This window comes from Balaenoptera ricei, chromosome 2, assembly GCF_028023285.1.
Source record: "Balaenoptera ricei isolate mBalRic1 chromosome 2, mBalRic1.hap2, whole genome shotgun sequence".
In the NCBI taxonomy this organism is placed as follows: Eukaryota; Metazoa; Chordata; class Mammalia; order Artiodactyla; family Balaenopteridae; genus Balaenoptera; species Balaenoptera ricei.
Genome location: NC_082640.1, coordinates 38,828,788 through 38,841,421, shown reverse-complemented (window position 1 = coordinate 38,841,421; position 12,634 = coordinate 38,828,788). Strand labels below are relative to the sequence as shown.

The following is a 12,634-nucleotide window of genomic DNA, read 5'->3' as shown; positions in this document are numbered from 1 at the left end:
GGTGGTGTGTTTTGGCGTGTCTGTGAATTTATTATGATTTTAGGCAGCTCTCTGCTAATGGGTGGGTTTGCGTTCCTGTCTTGCTAGTTGTTTGGCATAGGGTGTCCAGCACTGTAGCTTGCTGGTGGTTGAGTGGAGCTGGGTCTTAGCATTGAGATGGAGATCCCTGAGAGAGCTTTCGCCGTTTGATATTACATGGGGCCGGGAGGTCTCTGGTGGACCAATGTCCTGAACTCGGTTCTCCCATCTCAGAGGCTCAGGCCTGACACCCGGCCAGGGCACCAAGACCCTGTCAGCCACATGGCTCAGAAGAAAAGGGAGAAAAAGAAAGAAAGAAAGAAAGAAAGAAAGAAAGAAAGAAAGAAAGAATAAATAAATAAAATAAAATAAAGTTATTAAAATAGAAAAAAATATTAAAAATAAAAAAGTATAAAAAAATAAGAGAGAAAGAAAGAAGAAACCAACCAAACCAAAAAACAAATCCACCAATGATAACAAGTGCTAAAAACTATACTAAAAACAAAAAACAAAAAAAAAAAAATGGACAGTCAGAACCCCAGGACAAATGGCAAAAGCAAAGCTCTACAGACAAAATCACACAAAGAAGCATACACATACACACTCACAAAAAGAGAAAAAGGAAAAATATATATATATAAAATTAAAAAAGGAAGAGAGCAACCAAATCAATAAACAAATCTACCAATGATAATAAACTCGCAATACTAAACTAAGGTAAACATAAAACCAGAAACAAATTAGATGCAGAAAGCAAACCACAAGTCTACAGTTGCTCCCAAAGTCCACCGCCTCAGTTTTGGGATGATTCGTTGTCTGTTCAGGTATTCCACAGATACAGGGTACATCAAGTTGATTGTGGTGATTTAATCTGCTGCTCCTGAGGCTGCTGGGAGAGTTTTCCCTTTCTCTTCTTTGTTCACACAGCTCCTGGGGTTCAGCTTTGGATTTGGCCCCGCCTCTGCATGTAGGTCACCTGAAGGCATCTTTTAGGAAGTCTGAGGTCTTTTGCCAGCGTTCAGTAGGTATTCTGTGGGAGTTGTTCCACATGTTGATGTAGTTTTGATATATTTGTAGGGAGGAAGGTGATCTCCACATCTTACTCCTCCACCATCTTGAAGGTGCCCCCCCATGTATCTTTTTGAAGTATAGTTTTGTTCAGATGTATTCCCAGGAGTGGGATTGCTGGATAATATGGTAACTCTATCTTTAGAGTTTTCTACAATGACTTTTAGGGTCCCCATGAACACAGTCATGTGACACCTCCAGCACAACCCAAGCAATCCAGATATAGCCACAACAAAGGAATATGGCTGGCCTCATACAAGGTTAGGATTTGCCAGATGGGTGGGATGGAAGGACAGACAAGGGGGCAAGTTGAATTCAAGATGAAGGAGGAGTGAGGGACAGCAAAAATTAGAGACTAAGTAAGTGGGAATAATTTAGCATGCAAACTGGACAAAGAGGAAGCTGCTGTCTGAGTAGTGATTCTGCTCAGGCTGTGTCCAGGAGAGTAAGTGGCTGAGGTGACATAGATGAGAAAGTCATGGAGATGGGAAGAGAAGCACCAAGAGGCCTCATGTAGGATGGAGGATCCACCTCAGTTTTGCAGCCATCTAGGGTGACAACAGAAGAGGGTCACGTGAAGTGGAAGATGAAGAACAGGCATCTACCTGTCGTCATCAAAGGCGCAGAGATGGCTGCTCAAAGTTTGCTGATTATTTACAAGCCAGAGCAGATCACTAGGTTCACAACTGGCCTGATTTTTTTAAAAAACTTTTTTATTTTGTCATAATTTCAGAATTACAGGTCACAAAAATAGTACAAAAACTTCCCATATGCCCTTCACCTAGAAGTTAACATTTTTATCACATTTGCTTTATAATTCTTTCTCAACATACACATGCTATTTTTTTTCTAAACCATTTTAGAGGAAGTTGCAGACATGATGCCCCTCTTCTCCTAAATACTTCAGGATGTATTTCCTAAAAACAAAACATTCTCTTAATTAACCACAGTACAAATACCCAAATCAGGAAATGAACATTGTTATAATATAATTGGATAGTCCATAAACCTGAATCAAATATCACCAGTTTTAAGGGGCCAGTGTTTGGGGGGTTTTTTTGGCTGCATTGGGTCTTCGTTGCTGCGCATGGGCTTTCTCTAGTTACGGTGAGCGGGGGCTACTCTTCATTGCAGAGCGTGTGCTTCTCATTGCGGTGGCTTCTTGTTGCGGAGCATGGGCTCTAGGTGCACAGGCTTCAGTAGTTGTGGCACATGGGCTCAGTAGTTGTGGCCCGCAGGCTCAGTAGTTGTGGTCTGCAGGCTCAGTAGTTGTGGCACAAGGGTTTAGTTGCTCCGTGGCATGTGGGATCTTTGCTGACCAGGGATCGAACCCGTGTCCCCTGCATTGGCAGGTGGATTCTTAACCACTGCGCCACCAGGGAAGTCCCCAAGGGGCCAGTTTTTAAGGATTACTTTCCACCCTGCTTCCCCTTTCCCAAGTCCTCTTCCTGTCTTCCAGGCAGGCCTCTGAGAAACAAGAGACCAAGCAGGGTAATGGAACTAAACTTTTTGTTTGTTTGTTTGTTGTTGTTTTTGTTGTTCTGAACTTTTAATCTTCAAATGATTGCCGATTCACAGGAAGCTTCAAAAGCAGTAATGTATTTTTTTTTTAAATTTATTTATTTTTGGCTGTGTTGGGTCTTTGTTGCTGTGTGCGGGCTTTCTCTAGTTGTGGCAAGCGGGGGCCACTCTTCATCGCGGTGCGCGGGCCTCTCACTATCGCGGCCTCTCTTGTTGCGGAGCACAGGCTCCAGACGTGCAGGCTCAGTAACTGTGGCTCACGGGCCTAGTTGCTCCGCGGCATGTGGGATCTTCCTGGACCAGGGCTCGAACCTGTGTCCCCTGCATTGGCAGGTGGATTCTTAACCACTGCGCCACCGGGGAAGCCTGCAGTAATGTATTTTTAAGTCAAAATTTTCATTTTGAAATTTAACATTTCAGTGAAATAATTTAAAAACCTATTTTTCTAAGGATGTGTTCATAATTTTGCACCCATTTAACAAATGTCTGAAGCACCCACTGTGTGCCACTTTTCCAGACCCTGGGATTACAAACGGTGAGCTGTTAAACCTCTACCTTAAACCCTACTAAATCAGAATTTCTTCAGGATGGAGTCAGCTGGTTCTTCTTAACAATCCTGTGACCTGCCCAGGTAGTAGTATCTTTTTTTAATCTTAACCATTTCTAAGTATACACTTCAGTAGCATTAAGTACATTCACATCGTTGAGAAACAGATATCCAGAACTTTTTCATCTTACAAAACTGAAACTCTATACCTATTAAACAAGAGCTCCCCAATTTACCTTCTCCCCAGCCTCTGGCAACCACCATTCTACTTTTTGTTTCTTGGAGTTTGAATCCTTTAGATACCTCATGTGAGTGGAATCATACAGTATTTGTATTTTTGTGACTGGCTTATTTCACATAACATAATGTCCTTCAGTATCATCTATGTTGTAGCATGTGATGGGATGTCATTCCTTTTTAAGGCTGAATAGTATTCCACTGTATGGATACACCACATTCTGTTTATCCGTTCGTCTTCCCATGGATGTTTGGGTTGTCTCCACCTTTTCACTATTATGAATAATGTTTCCCTGAATATGGGTGTACAGATATCTGATTAAGAGCCTGATTTCAATTCTTTTGTATACACACTCTGAAGTGGGATTGCCGGAAGGAACTGGAATTCCCGGAGGGAATTTTTTTTAATTCAAAAAATACTTTATTGGTAAAAAATGGTAAACATCTGAAACTTCAGTGAGTTGTAATCTTTTTGCAATAGTAACATCAACACAGATCACCAGAACTACACTACTAAGTGCTCCTAAACACTAGGCTCCTTATACATGCTACCTTTATTATTCTCTCAAGCACTGCCGCCCTTAAACCCAGGCAACTGGAGTGCTTGGACTGGGTGGGTGCCTCAATAGCTCCCTTCCTAGATGATGAGGAGTCCAAGAAACTTGGAGTGTGTACGCACTGAAGCCCACGTGCCCTCCTTTAGACCATGCTTGGGGTACCTTCCCAAACATCCCCAAGCTCAGTTCCTCGGCCTATACAGGCTCCTTCCTAAGTCCACCCTCCCCACAGTGGACCTGCTAGTGTGCACAGCCCTAGGCACAAAGGTAGTCAAGGGTAGCCAAAGGCAGCTTTAGAGGAGAGACGTAGTGTGGATTTTCAGGCTGGGTGTCCACATGCAGGCATATGAAGCCCCTCACACTGCAGGATGGAGTGGGGAATGATAGGGGGCCTCCATTTGTACTTTTCTCTGAACTCCTGCAAATACCGGTAGCTATAATATTATTACCCAAACATGAGCTACTGACAAGGTCTGAAGAACATTTGGTTCCAGTGTTGTAAACCTGTTTTTAACTGGCTGTGTTTTCTAGAATCAGTGTATCACTAGCTGACCAGTGTATGGAGTCTAGTCAGTTGAAGCAGATTGGTAAGATTTGCTGCTTAGTAAGGAAGCCTGCACCAGGGTGAAAAACATTGTTATGAATCTAAGTCTGTTCTCTTCCTTTGCATATGTAACACCCATTAACACTAATGGAAAATACAGATGATACATTCGTGCAACAAGGGGAGGCAAGACCCCCTGCCGCAATTGTCAATGCCAGGGGGTAGATTCTCACACAGGCAATGCAATAAGTGTGCCTGGGATGCAAAAATGGAAGTTCAAAAAGGCAAATGAGCCCATTTGACCTACACAGACACACAAATTCATGGCTGCCTGGCCCAGTCCCAGAAGCAGCCTGGAAGGGTGATTTTGTGGGGAGAAGATGAGGTAAAGTCATCTGATTCCTTGGCAAGCTAAAGGATTCCTCTCAGGAATAATCTTCCAACCCAGCTGCTGTGTTTTAGCCAAATATCACAGCTTAATATTGGGCCAGAAACGTGGTAGAAGTAAAAAGTACTTAAGAAGTGTCATAGGCTTCCCTGGTGGCACAGTGGTTGGGAGTCTGCTTGCCAGTGCAGGGAACGTGGGTTCGAGCCCTGGTCTGGGAGGATCCCACATGCTGTGGAGCAGCTGGGCCCGTGCACCACAACTACTGAGTCTGCGCTCTGGAGCCTGCGAGCCACAACTACTGAGCCTGTGTGCCACAGCTGCTGAGGCCCACGTGCCTAGAGCCCGTGCTCTGCAATGGGGGAGGCCACCACAGTGAGAGGCCTGCATGCTGCGGCGAGGAGTGGCCTCCACTTGCTGCAGCTGGAGAGGCCTGTGTGCAGCAACGAAGACCCAGCACAACCCAAAATAAATAAATAAATTTATTTAAAAAAAAAAAAAAAGTGTCATAAACAAGTAGCAGACCTAGGCAGCCGCGAGGCATCATTCTCTTCCAGCAGCTATGTTTCTTCCAGAACTGGCCAAGTAGATCCATCCTACCCCTGGGAACTGGGAGACAGGCTCCAGACTGAATGCCCCCTGATCTCAGCATTCCTTCACATGCCATCCCATGGTCCCACATTTGGCAAGTCCAAATCTGAAGGCTTCATCATCAACTCAAACTTTCATCCTTCTCTGTGTGTCAGTCAACTGGCAGTATCACCAGGGTGCACCTCCATCCCAGTCACTCAAGCCTGAATATTCCTCAAACCCCTCCCACCTCTCCCCAAGGCTGGGCCACCACCACCTATGTCCAGGACAACTTAGAGCCTCCTAAGGGGTCTTGCCTTCAATTCTCCTCACCTCCATCATCTTTTTTTTTTTGGCTGCATTGGGTCTTCGTTGCTGCGCATGGGCTTTCTCTAGTTGCAGGGAGCGGGGGCTACTCTTTGTTGTGGTGGCTTCTCTTATTGTGGAGCACAGGCTCTAGGTGCACGGGCTTCAGTAGTTGCAGCACACGGGCTCAATAGTTGTGGCATGGGGCTCTAGGGTGCACGGGCTTCAGTAGTTGTGGTGCACGGGCTCAGTAGTCGTGGCTTGCAGGCTCTAGAGCGCAGGCTCAGTAGCTGTGGTGCATGAGTTTAGCTGCTCTGCAGCATGTGGGATTTTCCCGCACCAGGGATCGAACCCGTGTCCCCTGCATTGGCAGGTGGATTCTTAACCACTGCACCACCAGGGAAATCCCCATCATCTCTTTTAAATAACCTCTGCAGCACTCACCTGCCAGAAATATTGTTCTACAACGTGAATACAATCACGCCCTTCCACTTCAGCTGTTCCCCACTTGCTCCTGATATGAAAAAGATTAACAAGCCCCTGCTTTCCCACCCCCACCTGAAGCACCTGCACCTCCCGAACCAGCCAGACGCTGGATTGCTTGTTGCTGTCAGGCCCTTTGCACAAGCTGCCCCTTCAACGTAGTACAGGTTCTCGAACCTCCCCTCCATTGCTCTTTGCTCTACTATCAGTTGTTCATTTAAGATATTTACTGAGCATTTACTGCTTTGCCAGGCTTGTGCTAAATGCTGAGATTTTGTATGCAATAAGCCCCCTGGCCACATGAGGCTTACATTTTAGGGCTGTCGACTGAAAGAAAAATGCATAACCTAAAAGTTGTGAGTTAAGTTTTATCCAGGTACCTTACTGAGGACGATAGCCCAGGAGACAGCCTCTGAGATAGCTTTGAGGACCTGCTCTGAAGAGTTAAGGGAGGAGCCAGGATATATATGAGTTTTCGGGGTTTTTTTTTGGGGGGGGAGATCCATGTAATCAAAGATCAAGATTACTGATCACAAAAACCAGATATTTCAAGTTAATGACTTAAGTGCTTTCTTATGTATGGGAAGATGCAAGAATCTGGGTTCATTGAAACTTTTCCTTAGATATGCATCTTAACTATCCAAGGATCCTTACATCCAAAGCACAGAATGTTTCCTGTTTTTCTCCATCCTGAGCTCCCCTCAGGTACACTGAGGCCAACGACTGCAGTTGCTACAGACTTGATCCCTATAGAAATGGAATGGCAGGCGACACTTTTTTCCTTTACAGGAGTTACTGACACCTCCACTGGCACAAGAAGTAGGACACCTTCCTCCGCCTTCCAGACACTTCCAATGCAAAGACCTCTACAGCCATCACTAGATTCATCCCCTCTCTTACTGACCCTTTCCCCAATAGTACACAAGAAGGCCTTAACTGGTCAAGATACCGTGGTGGCCACACCCAGGCCACACTGCCCTGGCTCACTCTGCGGTCCCGAATTGGAGTTCTTAGGCTGCCCCCCCCCCCCCACAGTGAGTGGGATCGTCCCAGGAGTTCCCCACTCCCTTCTGCCTTAATGGTACGCCCCATGCGCGTGCTCCCGGGCGGCGGAAGTGAGCCGCGGGAGGCGGGACCCGCTGCTCCCGGTAACGGAAGTGCGGCGGAGTTGGGTTGAGCGGGCTTTTTGGAAGCTTGTGGAGGAGGTGAGGCTGCGGTGACCGTCTGGAGGGGCTTCGCGCGTTGCAGGGGCGGTGGGACTCAGCCCCGGGGAGGTAGCGGGTCTGGGAGGACAGGAGGACCCCACTTCCATTGTGACGTTCTGGCGTTTTCCTTGGCCTGGGAGGGTCGATGTGCCCCGCCGTCTCCCTCCGCGTCTGTTGGCTCTCCCTGCTCCCCGGGCGTGCTACACTCTCGGCCCTCTTGTTAAATTCTTCCTCTCCATCAGCGTTTAGCTCCTACGCCTGAGAAATTTCTCTAAACCTGTTTCACTCTTGTAGCTCGGTCACAGCGCACATCACTAGCTGCCTCATTTTATAGTTTCTCTATTTGTGTTTATTTCTTGCTCTCTGAGGAGCCCCGGTGCAAGACCCGCGGCGTTTCACTTCTGTGGTGCGTCACTAACCTCAGGGCCCCTTGACAAAGAATCTGCAGCCACCTATCTGTTACTCACCTCTGGTTTTAGGAAGAATTTAGCAAATGTACCTGCTGAAATAGAAAGAGTTCAGCATCTTCCCCTTAGGGCTGGACGTCTCTTTTAGTCGGTGTGCCTTGTTTGCATCCTCTACTGTCACCCAGCCCCTAACAGAGGGTAGCAGGTAAAAGCATGGGATTAGGGTCTGGAGCTGGACAGACTCGGATTTCAGTTCTGCTTCTACCCTTACTAGCGTTCTAACTTTGGGGATTTGGGGAAATTCCTTAATCTCTCTGAATCCCCAAAGATCTTTATCTAAATTGGGAGTAATAACATAAACCTCATAGGGTTGGTGTGAGGATCAAATTAATGAGTGTAAAGTGCTGGGCCCAGGGTCTTGCCCATTGTAGGGATTCAGTCATTCATTTGTTCAACAGATATTTATTGGGGACCTTTTATGAGCTAGATACTGTGCTAAGTACTGGAGGTTCAGTGATAAACAAAACCAGACAGGTCCCCCTGCCCTCCTGGAGTTGTAGTGGAGTGGGAAGTGTAGTTCCTAATCTAATAATTACAAATGTAATGTTAAAAGTGTGGTGATGGTGAGAGATTATAGTTGCCTTGAAAGGATGTAATAGGGGAGTGTTTAATCTAGACTGAGCTTCTAAGGAAGTGTGGATTGAGCTGAGATCTGAAGAATTTGTAGGAATTAACAATAAAAGATTGGCAAGCAGCAGATGAAAGGAGGGGTATTTCTATAAGTTCCAGACAGAAAATCATGTGTAAGGGTCTGTGGCGAGAGGAACTTGGGGGTTTGAAGGACTGAAAATGATTCAGGGTGGCTGGAGAATAGAGTGAGGAAGGGGAGTTAGCATGGACCAGACCTTTTTATTCTGAATTCAGGATTTTGGACTGATATGAGAGTAATGGAAAGCCACTGAGTAGTTTTAAGATGAGGATGGAGATTGAGGGAGGATAAGTCACATAATCTGGTTTGTGTTTCAGAAACATTATTTTAGCTACTGTGTGGGGGACAAGTTAGGAAACTGCAGTAGTTCAGGTGAGAGATGATGGTGGGTTTGGAGTAATGTGGAGGTAGTGGATCTCAGAGAGAAGTGGACTTGAGAGATGTTTAGGGGGGTAACATCATCAGGACTTGGTAGTGGATGTGGAGGATGAAGGGGAAGTGGTTAAGAATGTTGTCCAGGTTTTTGGTTTCAGCAGCTGAGTGGATGATGGTACAATTTATGGAGATTGGAAACAGGAAGAAATGCAGGAGGAGGAGCAGGTTTTCTTTCCATTAGTCTGCATTTCCCCCTTCCCATAATACTCCCATAGCTACACACTAACTCCTATCTGTCTAATGTGCTTCCATTTCACCCTTTCCTTTCTGCTCCCCAGAGACACCGCCCTAAGACAGGCCTTTGTCACTACCACTAAAATAGCCCCCAGTAGCCTCTTAGCCTCTGTTCTTCCTCCTTACTCCCTCCCTACTTTAATCTGCACATCGATGCCAGATTCAGTTTCCTCAAACACTGTTTCAATCTTGTCAGATTATTTTTTACTCCAGAAATTTTTGTTGCTATCTATTATTTACAGAATAAAATCTGAATTCCTTAACTTGGCTTTTAAGAGCTTGCACAGTTTAGTCCCACCCTTTCTTTCTAGCCTTCCTACTCACTACTCTCCTACTTGAACTCTCTACTAATTTTCCCCAAATAAATTTTTCAGATCCTCTTATGAATGCCTTTGTTCATGATACTCTCCTTCCCAATAATGTATACCATGTGGTTATCTTGACTGTCTAAATTTAATCTTGAAGTTCCAGTTTAAGCTTTCCTCTGCTGGGAAGCCTTCTTGATGTTTGAGCACACATTTATTTCTTAGCCTTTTTAACTTCTCATTTGTTTTTACACCATTTAATTGGTATAAATGCATTTACAGTGCTGTTGATTTATTCATTTATCAAGTGTTACTTTATTATATGTTATAATATTCTTGTGTATGTGTCAATAATAATTTATTATATATTTGCTATACTGTTAAATGATAGCTTTGTTCTGGGCAGCATACTGGGTAGATGCTTAAAAAAAATGATAGAAATGTGACTTGGAATTAGGAAACCACTTGATTAGACTACAACTTTCTAATAAGGAAATTCCAAGGAATTCTCAAGATTATTTTGGTTTGGATAAGAATCACCTACTCACACTAGTTGGTAGTCCTTAGCCTGTTGAGTACCCACTGTGTACGCTGTCTATAATATGTATGAAATACTCAGTTAACAGGTAGAGAAGGAAAAAAAAATCAAACTTGTTTACTTCTGGAAGTTTCATCCAGCTCTGACATTTTCCCTTTCCAGTTCCTTGATATGTGCAACAATGGACCAGAAAATTTTATCTCTAGCAGCAGAAAAAACAGCAGACAGACTGCAAAAATTTCTTCAAACCCTGAAAGAAGATGATGTGAGTATTAGAAAGGATGTTCTGCCAAAAGCAAATGTCAAGCATGATAACAAATTCAAGGGACATGTTAGAAAAATTAATTCTGCCACTTCATCTATCCCCCACTCTCCTTAGGAGACAAGGATTTATTTGATAACAACTCATAGATACAAAGAAATGGGAGAGAGGAAGAGATATGGACAACTTAAGGGCATTTGTGTACATTTATACAACGGTATTTATTTGTTTGTTTATTGATTGATTGTTGCAACGTGCGGCATGTGGGATCTTAGTTCCCTGACCAGGGATCGAACTGATGTCCCCTGAAGTGGAAGCGTGAAGTCTTAACTGCTGGACCACCAGGGAAATCCCTACAACTGTATAATATTTAAATGACATTTATGCAGCCGTATAAGCAAATTAGTACACTTTTTAGTTCTTAGAACGATCCTACTTGAAAGCAATATCCAAACTATAGTTATTGATGTGAGACATTAGATTTGCCTGTTGATGCTTCTTTATTTATGTTTTTCCCTAAAGAAGATAAGTTCATAAGTAGTAAGATATTTTGAAATTATTAGTAAAAGCGAAAACCAACCAATTTACATTGTGTCTTCACTATAAGTATATGATTATAAAATGGGACAATAGTTATGTTAGGCTTTCTTTCTAATCTTTCTCTCCTGATATACTTCTCCTTATTCCATTATAAATGATCTCAGCTTATTCAGATCCCTACGTGGAAAATAATCCCTCCTTAAAATTAACCTTAAACATTAGTATATATGTATAGACAAATTAAGACTTTGAGTATTATTATTATTTTTTTAAATTTCTTTAATGTTGTATCTATTTTATTTATTTTTGGCTGCATTGGGTCTTCGTTGCTGCGCGTGGGCTTTCTCTAGTTGCAGTGAGCAGGGGCTACTCTTTGTTGCAGTGCACGGGCTTCTCATTGCGGTGGCTTCTCTTGTTGCGGAGCACGGGCTCTAGGCGCGCAGGCTCGGTAGCTGTGGCTCATGGGCTCTAGAGCACAGGCTCAGTAGTTGTGGCGCATGGACTTAGTTGCTCCACAGCATGTGGGATCTTCCCGGACCAGGGATCAAACCCGTGTCCCCTGCATTGGCAGGCGGATTCTTAACCACCGTGCCACCAGGGAAGCCCCGAGTGTTATGTTTTTAAGGAACTTTTTATGTGCTAGTTTTTATGGTCATTGAAGCTAGGTGCATCTTAATCTTTGTTATCTTATGCTAACTGGGAATTGATACAGGGATGTGCTCTGATTTTTTTTTTCTTTGAAATTATCTAGAAATTGCTTTTTGTGGCACTTTTTAAGACAGCCTGTTGCATGAGTTGAGAGTTGAATCATCCTATAGACAATTTAAAATTTGGTTGAAACCTGCTTTCTATTTATTTATTTACTTAGAATTTATAGTTTACCTGCTTCCAAAAGGAATTTGAGGAGGCTTTAACATTACACTATAAAATAAGTAAAAAATAAGAACTAGAACAAAACCCATGAGAGATGCTATGAATTACTTCTCTGATTCATGCTTATCACAAAAAGAATTCCTATCTTGGTTTTTGTGAGGATGAGATGAGATACTGTATGCATCTAACATCTAATAGACCCTCAATAGGCATCCAGTAGACGCTGAATAAATATTAGAAAAGGTCCTTCAGCTCTTCCTGTTTTAAGTTTCTTCGCCAACATGAACACAGTCCTCTGAACATTTTTGTTTTGTTAACATTACCTTTAAAAGTTTTGTACCTCAAATTGAACACAGGGCTCCACATGTGTTCTACCACTAGAGTAGAGGGGCACTGATATTTCCCTAATTCTTCCATTAATGCAGAGTCAACTTTTTGGCAGCAATATCATATTATTGTCTCATTGCTCTTACAAGCAACTAAAAACCCCAAGTCATTTTTGCATATAGGCTAAATTTCCTTCATCTCTGAACTTCTATAGTTAATTCTTAGAACCCACATTAAAATTTTTACTTTAAATCTGTTACTTATCTTTTTAGATTAATTTGATTTCACTCCATTAAGATCATCTTGTTGTATCCTGATTCTGTTGACCATTGTGTTAATCATCATTTTATATGCTCTATAAATTTGATAAGCATTCCAGCAATATATGCATTCAGTCCATTTGATAAAAATGTCCATAGAAGATGTGCTTAAGAGTAAAAAATTATAAAACACATAAGCAAGTCCATGACAAGGAAGACTGACATATCCAGCAGTGGGAAAATTTACATTCAAAGATTTAGAGAGAATAGAGGAATCTAAACGGGACTGCTAGAATAAAAGTG

At 43.3% G+C, this 12,634-nt stretch overlaps 1 protein-coding gene across 5 annotated transcripts in view; it reads left to right on the top strand.

Annotated features, from left to right (window-relative positions):
- The first annotated feature begins 7,362 nt into the window (after positions 1-7,362).
- FANCI (FA complementation group I) overlaps positions 7,363-12,634 on the top strand; it is an 85,364-nt gene continuing 80,092 nt past the window's right edge. For 4 of the 5 annotated variants that reach the window (XM_059912497.1, XM_059912495.1, XM_059912496.1 and 1 more), the window contains exons 1-2: positions 7,363-7,441; positions 10,232-10,334. In XM_059912497.1, the coding sequence (XP_059768480.1) occupies positions 10,251-10,334 (84 nt within the window). In that variant the 5' untranslated portion in view covers positions 7,363-7,441; positions 10,232-10,250. Of the gene's footprint in view, positions 7,442-10,231; positions 10,335-10,512; positions 10,549-12,634 lie in introns of those variants that run through there. The other variant, XM_059912498.1, reaches the window with a different exon arrangement.